The sequence below is a fragment of the Curcuma longa genome, chromosome 16 (assembly GCF_044706935.1).
Source record: "Curcuma longa cultivar G26 ecotype Majalengka, Jawa Barat chromosome 16, ITB_CL_G26_1.1, whole genome shotgun sequence".
NCBI classification, from domain to species: domain Eukaryota; kingdom Viridiplantae; phylum Streptophyta; class Magnoliopsida; order Zingiberales; family Zingiberaceae; genus Curcuma; species Curcuma longa.
Window position 1 is genome coordinate 559636 of NC_133876.1, and position 22408 is coordinate 582043.

The window sequence follows — 22408 nt, forward strand, 5'->3', positions numbered from 1 at the left end:
ATTTTAAAGTATCATAAGTCAAATCTCAACTATTATGCTTTTTGATTGACAAAACACGAAACACATATGTGAGTTATGATTTTTAGTCTTTAGAATATAGTTGAATTAGTTACGATGAAGCAGACTTGTTAAAGTGAGTAAAGATTGAATCTCGTGAAGCTGAGATAATGCCCTCCTCCGTCGTGGTCAACTGTAGGTTCTCGATTTACCTCCTTACAAATGATCGTAGAGTCGATCGTGTGAGTCCGTTGGAGTGGCGGATTCCACCTTTTACTAAAGAGTTATGATTGAATACTTGAATTGGAAAAAATATGGATCCCTTTGTAGGTCATGATTCAGTACTCGATGGAACATGACTATTTTCAAACTCTAAAGCTTAAATCCTAAAGGCGAGGTAATGTCATCCTTCTATCGTGGTCAACTATAACTTTCTCATTTACTTCTTCATAGATGGTCGTGGGATCGACCGTGTGGGACTGTTGGAGTGGTGGATTTCCACTTTTTACTGAAAAGTTATGATTCGAGTATTTGAATTGAAAAAAATATGAATCCCTTTGTAGGTCATGATTTAGTACTCGATGGAACATAACTATCTCCAAACAAGGAGCGGATTGTAAATACGTCGAACAACACGAATGCTATCCAGATTTACTATGGGGATCAGTAGAAAATTTTATTGAATTGATCATCTCAGAATTATTCGGAGAGGTTATAAAAAAAAATATAACAGAATTGACATCAAAAGAGTAGTTGAACGTCGACTTTATCAATTCAATCGCATTAATTATTAAACAATCCATCCACAAAATCAACGACAATTTTTCCTTCCCTTTTCTTTTCCTTTTCCAAAAAAGTCAAAGAAAACCACCAAAAGAATCATAAAATGCAGAGAAGCGAGGCCGAATTCGCCGCCATATTTTCCATTTACTATATACGCGATGCAGCAGACCATCTCGTCTCCTGCAGTCGACATCCACCGTCCAAATGGACGATGGACGACCGGTCGCATAGTTAAAGGCGACCAATGGCCGTGATACGATGCGCCCCGACCGGGCACCGTTATTTTCTAAAGCATCGATACCATATCGTGTGATCCCACCAATTAGGAACGCCCACGTTTATGTCCTCGTTCAATTCTCCGCATCAATTTTATTCCCTGCGTATGATGCCTCGCGGACCGTTATAAACAACTTCTATTATTGGCGAATAGCGTTAACCTACCCGCAAGTCTCTGGCTTATCCTGCTCCGCCGCTTGCGCACGTGAAATTGCTATTTTTTGATGCAGATAAATATCCGCAAGACTGCGCTCGTCACTCATCGGGAGAGGTCAAAGAAGGAAAGGGGAGGAGGGGAAGGAGACCGCGGAGATCCGTCGTCGAAGGATCGTAATGTGGAAGCTCGCGCGAGTGGCCTGGAGCCTACGCCAGGCGCGGCGGATGTCGATCCCCGGCCCTTGCATCGTCAGCAAGCGGGGCACCGACATACTCCATGATCCATGGTTCAATAAGGTACGGTCGGCCTCCGGCTCCTCCTATGGGATCCTGTTTCTGCTTTCCTGGAGATCTCTTTCGGATTGGATGGGTCGTTGGGCTTGTGAATCCCTTTTCTCAGGAAATTTATCTTTTTTTTTCCCTCTCCCTTATTGGTTTGTGGGACATTTTGTTTGTCGGAGATCATGAAACTGCTTTACATTAGCAGGTTAAGGATTAATGAGACTGTTGAACTGAGGCCTTCGGTTTTGGTGGGGATTATATTTTATGTGATTGTATTTGAAGAGATTATAAATGCTGATTTATGTATCATTTGCGACGAACTAGTCAATCACAAAGGAATCCAGTTGAGCCTTAGTGGCACACAATGGAATTTTCTCTCAAGGATGTATATTTTTTATTTATATCTCAGTCCTGGTTCATTGACATTCTTTTGTACAATATCTTTAACATTCCGTCGATCTCGGTGCTAACTTTGTCATTTCCACGATGATGTATTCAAAATTAACTTTTTCTTTCATCCTTCAAAGCAGTTCAATGTTGATGCATCAAAAAATGTGAAGTATGGAATATCCTTTTACAATGTCTCTTTACTCATGTGTTCTTTTTTTTTTTCTTAATATATATTTCATTTCTAGTTTATTGACTTATATACTTTTTCTGAAATATCTTAAGATACCATTGATTTGGGTGTTAATTTTGTTGTTTTTCACCATGATGTATACAAAGTTCTATTTTTCTTTGGTACTTCTAAGCAGTTCAATGTCCTTATGCACTAAAAAAATCAGAAGAATGATCTTTTTCCTTTTACAATGTCTCTTTGCTTAAGTTCCATGCATTTTGACAATGAAATTGAAATGATCTTTATGCAACACATTTCCCTCATCACATTTGAAATTTATTTTGGTCAGGATACTGCTTTTCCTTTGACTGAAAGAGATCGTCTTGGGCTTCGTGGTCTTCTTCCTCCTCGTGTTATATCATTTGAGCAACAACATCAGCGTTTTAGTGAGTCAAAGGAATTTTTTGTAGCCTGGGCATGTTCAATTATGTGGAGATTTTGTTGTTGATTATACATATATTTCTGCACATAACAGTTTTTGCTTTACATTTCATATAGCTTATTTTGGTTGCCTAAATTGTGTAAACATACTTTGTCAGGCCGGTGCATATCTTCTGCATCAGAAGTTTCCTGATTTAAAACTATTGCTTATTTGCTTGTCTACCTAATCATGCATGTGTTTAGGTAAACTTCTTGAGGCTAATAAGGTGAATTCTATTGAACTAATTGAAGCCTAACACCTTTTATTATGCACTTAGAAGTTTATGTATGATACAAGTTACTTATTAAATATATTATGCAACATTTATTTTATATAATATTTTGTTCTTTGAAAATCTATAAGATAATTACTGTAAAATGCAATTCAATAAGTGTCTTTTCTGCATAATGCAGCAAGTTTTCTATAGTAAGTTCAACATTTATGAAAAGCTGATTAACTTATTCTAACCTTCCTGAACAACTTGTTGCAATGCAACATAATTAGGGCTAGTACGATAATATTTCTAAACTATTGAAAGCTATCTGCATTAAACTGATGTTTTCTATTGGTTTGACTGGATACTTTTACTAATCTGGGCTCTCTTCATTTGGTCTTTCTTTTTCACTTTTAGATGACTGTTTGATCAATAAATTTATCTAGAACTGGGACATTCTTCTAGTATAAATAATCTATTGTATATTTTGTCAATACTAGTCCTTATTTGTGTACATGCAATATGAAGTTTCAGATATATTGTAGTTTAGATACCAGATGAAGCTATCATATAGCAGTGCTATCAAAAACTGGACTAGATTGGCATGTTCGACCAGTTAAACTGGAAACAAAAGCCAAAGCATTCCAGCTTGATTAATGGAAGATGGGTTGCTATTGTGTTTTTAAATTCCTAGTGAAATTGAAAAGAAAAGAACACTAATTTCAATATTAATTAGCAATACAAATAAGTTTTAGATTCTTTGGTTTCTATTTTCCAAAATGGATAGTGAAAATGTTTATCCAACCAAACATGACCTTAATCTTTTTGGCTATTAGTTAGTAAGAGAACTTTTCTCTAGTATGGATAAGAATCATACAGCACTATCAAGACATTACAATTTACATTTGTTTTTTTTTTAAAATACTAGAAGTTCATTTTCTTAATTATTGAAACTATGATGCCAAATGGATTGAACTCCAATGCAGCCTTTATTGCACTTGTACTTTACTTTTCTCATTGTGAACAAATGTACTAGAGTAAGTTTATCCTTGAGCATGAAATTCTTAATTGTTCATTATTTTTAATTAAGAAGAATAACATTTCTTATTTTCTTTTATAGAATAATACCACAGATATCAAGCTTAACTAAATTGAGAAACCTATACATATTATTTATCCCAAACTACTAACCATCATGGTTATCTTCATGCATCTGAAGGCTTTATTTCACATCTATCATGCATGAATTTCACTCACCCATTTGATATATGTGGTCTGTAATTTGTTTCTAATTTTCTTCTATATATTATTTTGTTTTAATATTTCTTCTGGGTTCTTACCTCCTCTTTCTCAGTGGACTCATATCATTCGCTGGAGCATAATACCAGAGGTGAAAAAGAAACTACTGTATCTCTAGCAAAGTGGCGGATACTGAATAGACTGCATGATAGAAATGAGACACTATACTACAGGGTGGGCTTGTTGGGTTACAGATGCCTCTTAGATGTTTCAATGATGTTTATAGACAATTCTGATGAAACTTTTGATATTCTTCTCTCTTCAGGTTCTCATTGACAACATAAAGGACTTTGCTCCAATTGTTTACACTCCAACTGTGGGTTTGGTGTGTGAAAATTATGGAGGCTTATATAGACGGCCACGTGGCATGTATTTCAGTGCAAAGGACAAAGGAGAGATGATGTCCATGATTCATAATTGGCCTTCTAAGCAGGTATATATACATACTCACGAAGGAATCACCAACAAATAGTCATAGGATGTGGACAAGAATGATTTTTGAGTTAGGTTTTATCATATAGATAACTCAGAATTGGAGAGCTAGAATTGTTGGTTCAGAGTTTAATTGAAGAATTTTGAAATAGTTATGGATCCTTATGAGATGGAACAAAAACTAGCCCACCAATTCCAAGTTATAAGATTTTATTAGAAGAGTGTTATAAAAGAAAGTGGATAGCTAGTACTACTTATGATGTAAGATTTGAAGTGATAGTTGCCATCATGAAATTCCATAATCAAGGCTTACTTTTGTTTATTAATTTTAGACTAATATTGAAATTGTAGTTATCGAAATTTGATACAACACAAACAATGTCTCCTGACATGTCAATCATGTTGACAAATATTGTGTCATGCCAACATTTGACACCCTTTGACATATTTAACACAAGTCAAGATAAATTGAGATAATCTTATTTTTCTTAGCTTATGTTCATATAAGACAATGTCAAAACTATACCATTCTAAATGCTACACAAAATTCAAGTTTGAACTTAATATATAGTTGTCTTATTTTCTTTTTCATCTTCTTCCTCCTATTTTCCATTGGTTCCTTACATTGAAATATCGATATGATGCCAAAATAGTATTGTTCTAGTCAAATACTGAAATTGAACCTCAACTTGTACACAATCAAAGACTTGACTGGATCATAATCAAAGAGACTTTTGCATCCTCAACTTGAAGAAACATATTAGCTAGGTATTGAGAATCACCACAAATTCGACAGTTCGAGAGTCATAGTGTTTCCTTCCAATGGTGAAGAAGCTTCTCTAAGCAGAAATGGTCAAAGTTGAATATGACTATACACCTTTGCGCCCAAATAAAGTGCATCCAAGCATGACTGAAAGTGCAACAAACATTTTGGCATGCAGATATCAAGTGATAGTAATATTAATCTCTTAATGATTATATTAGTCTTGGATAACATTTTTAATTCACAATTAGGTCTATATAAGTTAAAGGGTTCAATTAAAGATTAAAATTACTAGTTATCCTTGACGCAATGGTAAAGCTGCTGCTGTGTGACCTGGAGGTCACGAGTTCGATTCTTGGAAATAGTCTCTTGCAAAGCAGGATAAGCCTGCGTACAATAGACCATTCCCTGGGACCCTGCATTGGCGGGAGCTTCGTGCATCGGGCTATCCTTTATCCTTAAAGTGTATTGCCTCGCATGATCTAGGCCCGCCGAGTGGTACACTTGATGCATATGAATTGTAATAATATCACTTTTATTGTGTGTGTGGTCATCCTCGTGGGAGAAGAATAGATCTGATGATGGTATCGTCAAGGACATGAGCTTGTCCTCTCAACTTTTGTGGTTAAGGAAGTGTCGATGCTAGACCCAACCACGGTTCTGAATCGATTGTTTGGAATTGCCGATTCGATAGGGTGAAAAATCTCAACCCTTAACCTTTAAAGGCGAACGATTCATGATTCGGAATTGGCAATTGTAGTTCGCTTCATGGTTTGCGATGATTCAAGAATATTATTTATATTTCAATTTTAAAAAATATTTAAAATAAAAAAGGCTTGAACTTATTTAAGTTGCTTACATATCCCCTTAGTATATATGGGAATCAAACACACGTAGTTTATTTACATTTTTACCTTTATTATCTTAAGAAGTGAGATTGTTTACTCACTTCTACTTTCGTTCTCGTAGTGGTAGTTCCTTTAGTATCAAAATCGTCTACCTCGCCCTTTGAAAGTTGCATTCCTTATATTTTTTTGCAGCTCTTGTCCAATCTTCAAGTAATGCTTAGGCTTCAAAAGAGTAGGGAGATAAAATATATCCTTTTTCATCTAAGATATTACTTTCGAATCTAAATGTTTGTTTTAAACACAGGACAATTTAAAATCTCCTTTGCTATGATAGAAAGGATGAGATAACTTTGGATCTTCTACGACCACCATCATAAAATATCAAAATCCGACTCACTATCTATTTCACTGGAATCTAAAGAAGTCATAAAATAATTCTTACTGTCTAGAACTTGAGGATTGAAGGGGAGTCTTGGCGCAACGGTAAAGTAGTACTAGTACTGTGTGTTTCAACGACATTACTTTCTAATTCGTATTTTAAATTATAATTTTTTAAATATCATATAAATTCTTTCTAGTATTTTGTATAATAAAAGTAGGGTCAAGAGAAGAAGAAACTTTAAATGATATTAAAATATTATAATACATAACTAACATTTCAAGCAAAACATCTAATTTAAGTTTATGATTTAAAACAAATGCAACTAAATCAATATCAGGAATATGATAAAAATATTTTTCTCATTTTGTCTTCATTGCTAACATGCAGAGAGATAAAATTTAATTCGTGATATATTCATTCAAAATCAAAGTTGCATCATAAAAATTCATTGTAGCTAAATGAGAAGTAAGATAATTGTTCAGGTACAACATTAAATATTTTTAAAATTTTACAAATGCTCTACGTATATTCTATTGGTGTGAAAATAAATATACTTTGGTCTTATTAGCATTTTGTGTAAAAAATGAACACAATAATTCTCTATATCGAAATAAATCTTATAATAATTTATATGTTGAATTAAATGCATTAGTACATCATGTGGAAATTTTTAAGATCTTATTCCATTACAATGTGACCACAAATAAGAAATAACAATTTTAATTAGTCTAATTTAATTTTCTAAAGTATTTAATCCATCTTAGACGTATAGATTTAAAACATGACATACATATCGAATATGTAAATATAAACAATTAGTAGCAAGTTGACATATAATTTTAACTTCTTGAATACTTGCAGTATTAGATTTAGTATTATCCAATGATATTGAAATATTTTAAAAGTTAATCTATATTCTTCTAAATTAAACATATCAATTGAGATATGTTGTGAGGTGTGTGTGCTTCATCAAACACTCGATATGCTAGTAAACATTTTTGGGTTAACTAAGAGTTGTAAATCCAATGGCAAGTCATTCCCATATATGGGAATGACTTTGCCAATGGTTACTCTAAATATCTGAACTTAAAAATACCTTATTATTTAATTTATTAAATTCTTCAATTAAAATGTTTTATCTTATTTTACTAATTTTTTAATTGTACGAGTGAGTATGGTTCGGGAAACATGGTAAGCAGTTGGGTTAAGTGATCGTACAATGGATCCTTTAAAAAAATTCTCAAATATGCATTTAGAACCAAAACTAAAGAAAATATATTCTACATAAATAAATCTAGCTAATGATTCTCTTAATTTAATATTAGAATACTAGAATAGATACTTTCACTAGTCGATGAAAATTTGGATAATTGTGTTTGAGAACAATCAACTCTAAACTCGATTAGGTGTTTAGTTTCAACGTGTCCCTTCAATGATCCATAACCGTCACCTAATTGAAATTTATAAGATGCGCTATAATACTTACATTTTACACACATTTCTCCAGAGAGAAGAGTGATTTTGTCAAAATATTTAATAAAAATATATGATTTTAGAGATGGAGTATTTCAAGCCTCGGAAGTTTCATTATTTTTTGCTTCTCGGCTATGAAACCGAGATGAACTTCCTTCCATTTGAATTAAAGACTTGAAGTTGAAAATAATCGAGATTTGAGAATTCAGAGACAAGATTAGAGATGTTGATGTAAAAACAATGAAATGGAGTAGCCTATTTATAAAGTGTGGGGAATGATGGTAGTTGATCATAACTATTGATCAAAAAATAATCAAATAATCTAATATGTTCAGAAAAAAATCACTTCCAACAGTTGGAATTGTCGGTTAACCGTTGGTTCCAACATTCAACTTTAAAAAACTTGCATGAACCACTAGTTCATGAATAATTTTAGGTAGAATTGTAATTAACCCGTCCTTAAACGGGTCGATTATGGTTCCACCTTGTCTAGGGATGGGCCGATTATTATTCTAGCACATCTAATCGGGTTTACAGGTAATCGACCTATTGACCTTGTTTAGGTTCCTGGCCGAGTCTAGTTCGGACTTGGTTAAGGTTCCGGGTAGCGGGTTGCAATTAAAGCTCAAGCTAGGAAGCAATGCCAATAAAAAGGCAACGTGGAGATTGAGTCGGAGCAGCTTTAGTGGCGTTAGAGTTGGCATTAGGAACTTGTGTGTCACGTCTACTTGACATCATGTGTTTGAAGTAAGAAGATGGGTGGAGATGATGGAGAACGTTGGATGGGCGCATTAGGCGAGCTGAGATGCACCAAAGACATTGTGTTGGTTGTGCGGGCATAGAAAGAGGTCATGGAGTCAGACCATGGGGCGATATTGTCGATTAGGAAGTAGTGTGTCACATTGGAGAAAATAAGGCATGTAAGAGGCGACTGAAAACTATGGGAAGAAATTTGCAGTAGAGACTAATGTATATCATGTAGTTCAAGTGAGAGGAGGGAGCCAGACAGTAGGGCTTATATTTGGTTTGCATCGAATGATGGACAACATATCCTAGGGGTATTGGAACATGTATAGAGAGGAAAGAGGGCGAGGAGTATAAAACTGAACCACCTGTCTTTGACCCTGAAACCAAGTTTCACGAGAAGAAGATATTACTAATTCAAAGGGGAGTTGGGTTCCTGTTAAAGGCTTCAATGCAACTAAACTTGGAAAATAAAATAAAACAAATGGATAAGAAATACCCATTTACCTAATATATTCGACAACTTATGAAACCAATTGTGTACCACTTGGACAAAAATACTACCGAATAACCTTAATACCAATATTCCCTCCTAAATTGGAGAGATTACCAAATAATCAAATTAAACAGCTAATTAAACTAAATGAAATTCCAAATTTGCATCACCAAGTAGTCATATCTGTAAGAAACAAAGGAAGATGATAAGTGATCTAAATGACAAGATGATTCTGCATGATGCCATGACCAGTGGGCTCAAACCAAGTTGATCAAAAATGTCTCCTGCTAAGTCACTATGTTTATCTATCTATGATCTGATGACTTCTTGTGCATCCACTGCAGAACTTGCCCTAAAGGCAACTTGTGTAGATGGGCCAGTTCGTCGATGAAATTGAATAGTTTAATGAAATGTGGTGCATAATGTAATGCTTATAATAGCTAAAGAATCACTTGGAACGATACACATTTTATATTTTAGTTACTTAAGCTCACACTTTTATAATGAATACAATACATTTTGATTGAAAGGAAAAGAAGTACATATTGTAGGGTGGTATTAAGTTGGGAGCCGAAGTTTGAATATCAAAGTTCTAGACTATGCACCAATTTTACCCATTGGGTAATGAAATACATGCATTAATATTCCTTTCTGCATTTGGTTTATAAAACCTGTTTCTATTCTTCCTTTTTTCTTATAGATCTTTAACTTTTGGTAAATGTTAGGCAAATTTAGGAAAACATGTTTCATTGTGGCTTACAATGTGATTATCTTATTTATTTTAGGTAGACATGATAGTAGTGACTGATGGAAGTCGGATTCTTGGTCTTGGTGATCTTGGAGTTCAGGGTATTGGAATTCCTATAGGAAAACTTGACATTTATGTTGCAGCTGCTGGAATCAATCCACAGAGGGTTAGTCTTTTTTCATCTCATAAACATTTAATATTGAGTTAATGGTGCCTTTCAGGGTTGGTGCTTTCTTATATATGAGAGAGATGGTTAAGTTCTATTTCTTTTCTAGCTATGACAAATGACAATGACAGTTTATCTATTCCTTGCATTAATTATGTTATCTTTTCTAGTTATGAAAATGACAGTTTGTCTTTTATCTATTCCAGTAATGGTGCCTAATATGCTTTCTTTTTAATTCCATAGTCAAATGATTGACATATCATTCTTTATCAACATGGCAGATTCTACCTGTTATGCTGGATGTTGGGACCAATAATCAGAAACTTCTTGAAGATAAGCTTTGTGCGTATATTTGTGAATATATTTCATCTTTTCCCTAGTATGTCTGAAGTTTCGAAAGATGTAACTGTCTTCCCTCATTTTTTTTTCTGTCAGACTCAAACTCTTCATCTTTTTTACTGATTATCTATGATACTTGGACTACCTCTTGGACTCAATGAAACTCTGTGTTGTAGCTAGGAGACAAATTCTATGGAGCCTCCTCCATAGGTGATCTTATGGAAGGGATTGCCTCATGTAAACACTACATCCTAAACCTCCACTTGTACAAATCCAAAAGTTTTTATTCTACTGAATGTGAAAAATCACAGTATACAAATGTAGTAAACTGTAATACATGGTATAGTGTAGTTTTTAGTCATATACTACAGTGTCAATTTTGTTTATTCATAATTTTGAAATTTTTAGTTCTAAAACTGCATATAGAACCACAATGTATTGTAAAATTCAAAACTGTGGTAATATGATATAACTGTAATATATAATTACATAAAACCACTGTGTACCATATATTGTAGTTCAGTACATTCATACATTGGGGTTTTCAAATGCAGTATGAGAGAAACTTTGGGATTTGTGCTAGTGGAACTTTGGTATTGGTGTTAGTATGATGAAATTTCCCCTATAAGATCACCTATGGAGGGGGCTCTGTGGAATTTGTGCCCCTATACCTATGTTGCCATTTGACACGACATAGAGTGGGTATGTGTATAAAAAATGCGCTTGAGGAGACCCATTTGTTTACTCAAATGTCAAGTGAGGAAGAGTAGAGGTGCATGAGGAAGAAAAAAGGTATGAGAAAGAGGAATAATAAGAGATGGAGGAAGCTTTCCATGGTGAGGTGCATGAGGAAGAAAAAAGGAAGGAGAAAGAGGAATAATAAGAGATGGAGGAAGCTTATCATGGAGATAGCTGCCCAAACTCAGAGATTCTCACTATGGATGGGAGATTAAACTGTGGAAAAATGTTGGAGGTGGTAGGCTCATGGATGGGAAGAGTAGGAGACATCATGTGATGAAGGGCTGGGCTTGTGATCTGGATAAAAGAAGAGAAGAAAAGGTGCGATATTGCTGAACCTATAAAAAAATCCCTACTTTATCAATGAACCATCTTTTATTTCCATTGAACCTTACCAGTTTTCTGCAGGAAATGCTGATTCAGGTTTAGTTATGTGAAGAAGCACCTGTTCACCCCTTTTCTAGTCCAACTTGAGTCCCAACCAATCCAAGCTTAATCCTACACACTGGGAATCCAAGATTCTTGTTATTACCACAATCTGAGTTAACTATTTTATTGTAATTAATTATTTACTTAATAATTTAAAATTTATTTGTAGTATAATTATTTAATTATAATTATAATTTAGTGATACTTATAATTGATTATTTATTTTTAGTTTATTGATAGTTGACTTGTATTACTAACAAAAATTAATTAAATTGTTATATAATTTATAAAAAATTAATTAACATAATCTTAATTAATCTTTATAAATTATATAATAATTTATTAACCTAACCTATGCATACTTTTATAAGGCTGAAATTGAAACTCATCCGTTGCCAAGTTGAATTGAAAGAATTGTACCATAAATACTTATTGATGGCCACACTTGTATATAAATATATGTTACATTGGCGATTAATTATTTCTTCCATTCTAGAATTAATCGTGAAATGAAGAAATTGCGGTTGCCAAACTCTATCAGACCTTTGTCATTCCACCTTAGTCGAATCAACCTCGGAGAGCTCATGAAATCCCCTTCAACCACCTTCGGCCATTGTCTCCTTTGCCAATGTGGACTACTGCAACTAGTTGTGCCCTTCACCCGTTAGACTTTAGGTTTACTTAGATTTAGGTCTCTTCTCCTCTACCCATGATCTTGTGACCTTGTGCCATTATAGTGCTCACAGACGACTCGAACGACGAATTTAGTGGTGGTGGGATGTTTCATGTGCCAATCAGTAGGCAAAATAATATGTTTTGATGTAGCTGTCAACTATGATGCAACACTTGTGCTCATTTGATTGTCTTTAATGACACAATTCTCTAGAGTGAAGACATTGATTTGTTCGCTGAAGATAATGTCTTTTCTTCTCAAACTGATGATATGCAAGAACATGGAGTTTGCAAAGATGGAGGGAAGCAATTTAGTTGATTTTTAAAGAAAAAAATTAGGATACTGGTATTTTCTCTTTAAGGTAAATAAGAGGAAAATCAATCAATAAAAGTCTCATATTTATGCTTAAGTTCTCACATCTAGCATAAGATAGAATCATAGAAACATTGGCAGGAGAACTAATGCATTCTGTAAACTTGCAATCCACAGAGAATAATTAACCATTAAACATGGCTTAGCTGATAAAAGTGAGGGGGTCAAGATTTAATTTAAGATTTAAGAAAGGAGAAAATTTTATAGTATTGGCCTTTAAGAGGAGAAAATATTAGAAATTAATATTTTTTCAACCTGTAAATACTGTAAACACTAAATCAGGTAATCAAGCATTAAATCAAATATGAACAAGACTTGCATAGGATGGTAGCAGCAACAAATGGTGAGAGAAATGCAATCACCTTTAAAACTACCTGCGTCGATGAGGGTGGTGCATATTAACAATGAGAGATTAAGAATGTCTTGTGAGATGGTTAAAATATGATGGGAAGCAAGGTTTAAAATCTCCCTAAGTGTCAAGATTTTAGTGGTTGCCCAAAGGACATGGTTCTAGTGTCAGATAACATATGGTATGCTAGCACATGGTGTTTCACCCATCAGGTGCTGAACAAAAAGGAATGAAGAAAGAGTAAGAGGAGAGGTAAGACCACATGCCGTACACTTTAGAGGCCCTGGAAAGCTACCAAGACCTCCATTTTTTTTCTTGCTAGCCTTTTTTGCCGGTGTGGAGACTTAGTGTTGGACCTTGCTTGTCCAACTCAGACTTGATGCCATGATTTTCGCACAAATGATTTTCACACCATTTTGTGCTGCAGAGTACACTAATATGTAGGTAACAAGATTTTAGTACAAGTGGGGAGGGAAGGAAGAAAGAACATGGGGACACTAAAAAGCAGTCTAGGTGACTGCCAAGGTGGGAATGGAAGGGGATCACTTCATCTAGTAAAAACATAGAACTTGCATCAGCTTCTACTGTTCTCTACTAATATCCTTTTTCAAGAACTGGATACTTTATACTGCTCATACCTACTTTAGAAAACAATTATAAATATAATGTCTAGGTGTTGCCAAAGAGGGAATGGAAAGGGATCACTTCATCTAATAAAAGCATAGAACTTTCATTAACTTCTACATTTCTCTACTAATTTCCTTTATCAAGAATTAGATATTGTAAACTGCCTATACCTACATTAGCAAACAATTATAAATATAATGTTAGAGTCAGTAGTTTAGTCTCACATTTTGTTGGTCCAAATAGAATGAGAAGTTAGATATCTATTAATATCTGTGCTTGTCCATAGCCGCATGGTAGTGACAATATGTGGATTCTCCTGTGTTGCTCTATCAATTGTTCTATCCATTTATGTATCACAAAAAGCACATCCATTGATGTATGTATGTATAACCTATTTGACATCTAAAATCTCTTTTAAGATTTAGGATTACGACAACCAAGACTAGAAGGAGATGAATATTTGTCTATCGTCGATGAATTTATGGAAGCAGCATTTGCACGATGGCCAAAGGCAGTCATTCAGGTTTAAATGGTCAGATGATATTTATAACTAATGCATGATAATATGGTTGCTTTGTCGCATGATGAGTTTTTATTGTTTCAGTTTGAGGATTTCCAAATGAAGTGGGCATTCGAAACTCTTCAGCGATATCGTGAAAAATTTTGTATGTTCAATGATGATATCCAGGTTTATTTCTCTGGCTCCACCATGTCTTTCACTTCCTTGAGGACATCTCTCGTGTTTTATGAAATGTTGGTTTTGTTTATCACAATAAAGTTTCATTAACTTGAATGAAAAATAAGGGGGAGGGGAAATGAAACAAAAGATGTAGAGTTCCATATGTAATTTGTGATCTTTCTCTGCCCCTCTTGACTTTCCATCCAAATAAACAGACCCTAAAAGATGTATTTTAGAAGGCTTTCTTCTTTTTTTTTTTCTTCTTCTTTTTTGTGGCAAATGCTCTTCTTCATCAGGGAACTGCTGGTGTTGCACTAGCTGGATTGCTTGGAGCTGTGAGAGCACAAGGGAAATCTCTAAATGATTTCATGAAGCAGAAGATTGTTGTGGCAGGAGCTGGAAGGTAATACTAAATCTATGATTGCTGCCTTTGTTGTTACAAATAAAATCCACCAAAATTCATGAATACAATTCCTAATCATTTCAATTAACATAATAAGCATATGCTGAGATGCGCACATATTATGTGCTCGATTTTTTTTTTTTTTTGTGAATATCCTGTTCCATCAGTATTAGTTGTATATATAAAATGCCTCGACTAATGAAACTTTATGAGTAGATGCATTCTATAGTAGATTTCCTTGCATCCTATAGTAGATGCATATGGGTGAGCAGGTAGATCCATGTCCATATTGTTCTGTTGTAAGCATCCGTATGCCAAATTTTTAGTATGAATTTGGTAAAACATGGTTCTGATTCAACCTGCAACCTGCCCAGTCTAAAACTTTATGAGTTACACAGAATGCATCTACCTATTGTTAGTGGGATTATGCTTTAATTAGTGTAGGGAAAGTGACCTAATAGGGAACAAAATCTGAAGAATTCCCAAACAAGTGTCTAGTTTTGTAAATGACGTAGCTGGACCCTCACATGATCATCATTTAGATGGATCCGAAAAAGCTTCTAAGTGATATTAGGGAAATATTACCTAGGGGCTCTTCTAGGTCATTTTCAAACATGGGAATCTTGTTGGTGCATTTTTAACATTGAAATCCTTATTAGGGAAATCCCCCAATTTTGTTTCTGAAGCATTTGTTATTTGTTTTGTGATTGTGAATATTTTTTGTGATATTCAGTGCAGGAATAGGTGTCCTCAACATGGCTAAAAAGGCTATTTCTAGAATGTCGGGAAACGATGAACCTTCTGATGGAAATCAATTCTGGCTGATTGACAAAGATGTCTGGTTCTCTTCTATATGCCTCAGAACATCCAACTTGCATGAAATTTGAAATATATTCAATTGAGTTAGTTTTGTGTTATTTTGTTTGGAGTAATAGAAGTGTGGCAATTGGAATTCCATGTTCCAAAAGGTGGATTCAACAAATATCACCAAGCAATTAGACATAAGAAATTTCACACCCTTTTTTGATGCAAGATTACTATCATACATATAGTGAATTAGTTAAACAATGTATCCAACATGATAGTTCAATGAGAGTTCAGCAGAAACAGGCTGCGAGAAATTAATATCATTCTGGGTTCCCAAACACGAGATGCAGTTTAAATTACTTAAAATTTGTCTCTTTTAGAACTTGTATCTTATGTAAATTGGTTTCAAAGTTTGTTGAGAACTTTGTTAATATGATTTCATCAAGTGATCAAATCTTAATCTTGTGCAAACTTTGTTTTTTGTTTGAACTGATAAGATCTCATGCCAATCTTATTGACTCAAAACATTGGTCAGCTCCAGTTTCTTCCACCAATTTGAACCAGCTCAGTCCGCTAATGTCAATTCCACAATATTTGATTCATCTTCATTAACTAGAATTTATTAGTTTAGTCGATTTGTCTCTTCAGTCTATTTCCCTCAGATTTGAATAAAAGGGAGAGAATATAACCTATCTTGTTAGTAGGAACCTCTTTACTAAGTTAATTAACATTATGTTACTGGGAGCAGCTCTTACGACTAATAAAATGAATTTCGTGCAGTATGAGAATGGACTTTGTGTTGAGATTGTCTAAAGCTATTTTACATCTTTAGAATCATAACTCAAATACATTCATGATATCCGGTACTGGACTACTGGAAGGGTATGTCACATATGTTTGTGCTTTAGGGAATCATGATGTACTTGTACATTTTACACTAGTATGGTTTGATGCAAATTTAATATACTGTCTCTATTAATAACATAGGTTACATATTGATTTTATTGCAACTGGAGTGGTGTCATCAATTATTAGAGTTGCAGTCCCATGGTATATTTTGTTGGCAGATTAAGAAAATTTTCCATTTATCCATGGGCGCTGACATCTAGCATGTGAGATCTTATTCATGGCATGCAAACTGCTTTGTCTAGCAGTGTGTTTGTGTGTCACCATCAAGAAGTTAAATTCTTGCCATCAGATGTCAATTACAAGCAGATGCAAAAGAGGTCGAAAGGAGATTAAAGTGGTCAAATGAACTCATCCCTTGCAGTTAAACTAGTCAGTGCATGAATCAAAATAGGGTTCTGTATTGGGCAATACAGCTTGATACAAACAAGTCCAATAAGAATTCACTGGGTTGAATTGACTTTCTTTCCTTACTTTTTTTTTTTATCTTGTCAACAAGATCACTATTATTGCTAAAACTTCACTAACGCTTAGCTGCCTACATGCAGTGGCTGTTCTGCATAAACTTTTACCATAGATATGAACCAAATTATCTTAAATATCTGTACATGTTTTAATTATTTTCACCCAAGCTTTTTACGATATTTTCCGTTGGGTAAGACTTTCCTCACTTATTTGTTTGGCTTTTTCTCACTCTGAGATTATTTTGTTCTACTCCATAAATGTGATGCAAGGAAGCCACCAATTAGTTTAGATGTAGTTGTTCAGTCTTCAGATTGTATGAACTGAAATATTCTTTACACATTAAAAATTTATTGGCCAAAGTTTGGCTTTTTTATATGGCCACTTGTAAATCTAACAGGTCTATCTTAAATTATTATATGCAGGGTCTTATTACAAAGGATAGGAAAGGAATTGATCCTGCAGCTGCTCCATTTGCTCGTGGCTATGGTCCAGAGGAAGTCGAAGGACTTAAAGAAGGTGCTAGCCTACTAGAAGTAGTAAGTATTCATTGGAACTCATCTTGTAGACTGGATTAGATTAGATACATGATGCTTCGTAATTTTTTTGAGGGGTAATTTTATTCTCTTAGGTTTTTGTTATCAATCTGCAACTTATTGATTTTTCTGGTGGTTAACTAATGAAAATATCCAGTACCTTTAGGTGCTAACAAATATATGCTTGCCTTCCAATTTTAACCAAATTGTCCTATCCAATTCAATTTTATAACAAATATATGGGTAGCATGACATCCCAAATAATATAAAGCAAATCCAAATCATTTGGTGATAGAAAAGTTTAAAAAAATATAATTTAGATTTTTTTCTTAAAAATGAAAGGTTAGACTGAATTACTAAAAGGTTGAAAGTATAATATTTTTTGAGTACTTAACCCTTTTATTTACATACAATAGCTGCTTGGTATCAATAATTTCCATACTTATGATAATCCCTAATCTATAATAGGTCAAAAAAGTGAAACCCCATGTGCTTTTAGGATTGTCAGGAGTTGGTGGTATCTTCAATGAGGAGGTATGCTGAGCTTTCCTACAAATGCATTCAATGGTTTAATACAATATAATTCTATAGTTGCATGGTGATGATCGCCATCAAGTATGGACTTCTTTGTCATGAAATGAATTAAATGTTCATATCCATAGGTTCATCTACACCATATGATCCAAAAATTTGCCTTTAGTATCCAACTGATCCATACCTTTCTATAGGTGCTTAGGGCCATGCAACACTCTGATTCCTGTCACCCTGCAATATTTGCTATGTCAAATCCCACAAAGAATGGTAATTTTTATTAAGCTTCACACAGCATTTAGCTTTACTTTTGGCTGGTAGTTGTTTGTATATGTTTAAAAGCGTGCCTTTTATTTTGTAGCTGAGTGCACTCCTAAGGATGCATTCAAGTATGCTGGTGAAAACATAATTTTTGCTAGTGGAAGCCCTTTTGAAAATGTAGATTTAGGTAAGAACTATTTTTCATGGAAATTATGTATTTGTACTTCGTGAAGTTTTGGTTCCTAAACTTTTCCTTTCCTGTTTCAGGAAATGGGAAAGTAGGTTATGTCAATCAAGCAAACAACATGTATCTGTTTCCTGGGTATGAGTTTCTTTCACGTTGCTCATGTTTCACTAAAGTTAAAAAAATTGGGGGCATTTTTACGTTTTGTCCCTTAGGTAGACCCCTCTACTTTGAAAGTGATTACCATTATTGTTCTTATTCATTTACATCACTGAAGTTGGTATACTTATAATTGTGTCTTGTTCTATGTTTACTATTTTTTCCTCGACACTCCTTTTTATGTTGGTTCAAAAATATTATAAAAATTAGCTTATTATGAATCTACACAATTCTAGTACTTATAGTTAGTGAATATGTTAATTAAGTGATCATTCAAACTAATAAAAGATGAGAATCTCCTTGGACTGTGCGACACCACTACTGAGAGCAATGTGCATAGCAATTTGATTATTACAATATAATTGCATTGGCTCACTAGCAACATTACCTAGCTCATTCATTAACTATTTGAGCTAGATAAGCTCAAATGTAATAAAAACCAGAAGTGTCGGGTTCATGCAAGTAGGAAAAGAGAAGATCTGTTGCAGTATTAAGGAACAAAACATAAACAAAATAAAGAAAAAGAGATAGGATGGCTTATATGAAGATATGGTGGATGAACAGACAAGATGATGTGGAAGAAGTAACAAGGAAGGCCTACTCAAAGTCAAAGAAGCTTCAGATTGATTGCAGGTGATTGAAAGAAGATTGCAAGGGGGAGTAAGCTATCTCACTCCCTCGGCTGCCTGTGGAGCTCCAGGCTGTGGAAGAGATCAGTGTGTCAGACATTGGTTGGATCCCAGCAAGTCATGCATAGAGCCAATTGGCGAACAAGGGAAAGATCATGAAGAGGGCCTTATGCTGTAAAGGTTACATAGAGGAGCTCATCACTATGCTATCATGTTAACAGTGCAGTTGGTTAAATCAGATCGAAAATAGCTAGGAAAGCTCTGAGTCATTGGTCGTAGTTGAACCAACGGATCACTTAGATTGCAATGAATATCAAACCAAGAACTGATCCAAATAAGTTAATTGGTTGGACCAATTTTGATTAATTGGACCAATTGCATAACTATTATAACAACAACAACCAAGTCTTATCTTACTAGGTGGAGTCAGCTATATAGATCCTTCTATGTCATTGGACTCTATCCCTTATTATATCATTATTTATATTTAAATAAATTTTATCTCGTTTTATTATTGCTAATCAAGTCTTTTTTTATCTTCTTTGTTTGATGTATACATTTGTTATAATTTCACATTGCCTAATTGCAACATCTATTGGTAGTCTATGTACACGTCCGTACCATCTTGAATGTATTTCCCTGAGTTTTCCTTAATAGGTGCAACTTGATTTTCTCTTTAATATTTTTATTTTTTATCTTGTTCATCCTTATGTCCACATATTTAAACATCCTCATCTCTGCAACTTTCATCTTTTACTCATGTATTCGAGTCAGAGCCCAACATTCAACTTCATATAACATAGCAAGTCTAATTGTTATTTTGTAAAACTTTCTTTTATGTCTTAAAGGTACTTTACGATCACAAAAAACACTTAACGTTCTTCTCTATTTCAATCATCCCGTTTGTATTCTATATAAGACATCTTTCTCGATTCCTCCATGTTTTTATAGAAATGATCCTAAATACTTAAAACTCTTAATTATAGATAATTTATCATCTCCTATCTTAACAATTGTCTCATTACGTCTAATATTACTAAACTTAAATTTCACATATTTTGTTTTTACTCTACTAAGCTTAAAACCTTTCACTTTTAGTATTTTCCGCCAAGATTCAAGTTTAGTTAGCATTTACTCATTCACGTGTATCATCCACCAAAATAATATTATCTGCAAATAACATGGACCGTGGTATCATATCTTGAATGTGTTCAGTGAGTTCACCAATGATTAGTGTAAAAAGATAAAGACTTAAAGTTAATCATTGATGTAATCCTATCTTTATGGGGAATGCATCAGTTAATCTATCTGAAGTCTTCACTTTTATCATCACATTCTCATACATATTTTTAATTAGTTCAATATACGTTATGCTAACACTTTGCTTTTCTTAGAGAACCCGTAATGCGTTACAGTCGGATTCTGCAACGCGTTCCTTATAGGGAACATCATAGCATTAGCATAATAGTTTGATGGATCCATTTATTAAATATTTGTCTGTATTGGCAACCTAACACACAACTCGCATCCTTTTTCAACCGGGCTTGGAACCCGCTTTGGCTGGTTTTTCATAACTATTATAACATTTTTGAATTTTAGTTATAAAATTTGTACTTATATTAACCATTATAGATCAAGTACACCTTTGTCCATCTAATATTAGAGTAGATAAATGAGTATTTTAGGAATTTATGGGAGAACGATAGCTGGTTTTGATAGAATTGGTCAGTTCTACCCTTTATTAATCAGTTCTAATTCAGATCTGGTCTAATTGGACAACCATGTTAGATCTGAAACCAGGTCCTTTTTTCCTAGTCGAACTATGTTGTCTGGTCTGATTTTTACCTCAGATTGCTATTGTTATTTTTTAACGTTTATACTCTTAAAGTTGGCATATTTAAAATTGAGCCTTGTTCTACTTTTTTTGCCCTCAACAATTAGTACAGATTAATGCTACTGAAGGCATTAAAATTTCAGGATTGGATTAGGAGCTCTTCTTTCTGGCGCTAAACATATTTCTGATGGGATGCTTCAAGCTGCAGCTGAATGGTAAGTCATTACTTTTTTAAAAAAAATTTACAATTTCTTAAAAAAGAAACCTTACCACATTGGTTGTGATAAGGGATTGAGATCATTAGAATTAAGTGCGTTTACCATGCAAAATGGATTTGGTTCATCTCTGTTACTGACTGAAGTCTCAACTTAATTGTTCTTAAAACAGCCTGGCATCATACATAACAGATGAAGATATTCAAAAAGGAATCATCTTCCCTTCTATTTCAAGGTAAACTGTAAAATATTGATACCTTATAATTTATCTTCCTAACTTACCATCTTTATCCAGTATTAGGCATATTACAACACAAGTTGGGGCAGCCGTAGTACACACGGCTGTCGCTGAAGGTCTCGCCGAAGGGCACGGTGACGCGAGTATCAACGAACTTTCTCACATGTCAAAGGTACTGCAAAAAATTTAAGTTGTCTTTTACTCTTAATTTGATCGTTTACCTTGTTATCTAGAAATCATGGAAGTGCCTTTACATGTATTGTTTCAGGAGGAAACAGCTGAGTATGTTGCTCGCAATATGTGGTACCCTGTTTACGGTCCTCTCGTTCATGATTAATAAAGCGATGTTATAAGGAAGAAGAAGTCTATGTTATGAACTCGATGAGCTCGATATCATCTGGCTTCCAGATCAATTTAATTAGTTAGTTATACGGAAAAATATTTCCAAATAGAACAGTTTTGCTGGTGCTTAATGTTCATTACTTCCTATTCACAATGGAATAACAAATTTTAACCCACCCTCTAATAATTCACGGTTTCAGGTTTGGTTAGTTGGAAAACACCAAATCATGTGCATGTTTGTTTCTGCTTAACTTGCTTGTTAGCGTCGATAGTTAAAACCTGCTTCAGTTTTCAGACAATGCCTGCATCGAATATTGGATGTATCAGTTTGGGCATTGTTTAATCACTAGTTCTAGTAAAATTCACAAATCACGGGCCTTTCACTTTTTCTTAAAATCATTTATCAATTTAGAAATCTGCAGAAATTTGTTTATATCAAAGCAAATCTGCCTTTTCTTTAATTTTTTTTAAGTCAAAAATTTTATTAATTAAAATAATACATAAATCTAACCCAATAAATATACTAAATTGTGCATCCAAAATTCTGTATTACTCAAAACGCACATCCTATTTATGTATTTACTAATTTTCACACC

The 22408-nt window shown here is 34.0% G+C and overlaps 1 protein-coding gene across 1 annotated transcript; it reads left to right on the forward strand.

Annotated features, from left to right (window-relative positions):
• The first annotated feature begins 1333 nt into the window (after positions 1-1333).
• On the forward strand, positions 1334-22085 carry LOC141847774 (NAD-dependent malic enzyme 59 kDa isoform, mitochondrial). Its single transcript, XM_074735859.1, has 19 exons — positions 1334-1509; positions 2403-2499; positions 4103-4221; positions 4313-4480; positions 9971-10099; positions 10381-10441; positions 14046-14149; positions 14231-14314; positions 14602-14708; positions 15442-15544; positions 17309-17422; positions 17888-17953; positions 18148-18220; positions 18312-18398; positions 18479-18533; positions 21161-21232; positions 21405-21467; positions 21528-21642; positions 21739-22085. Exons 1-19 carry the CDS (start codon positions 1390-1392, stop codon positions 21805-21807), a joined length of 1806 nt encoding a protein of 601 aa, XP_074591960.1. The 5' UTR covers positions 1334-1389; the 3' UTR covers positions 21808-22085.
• The last annotated feature ends 323 nt before the right edge of the window (positions 22086-22408 follow it).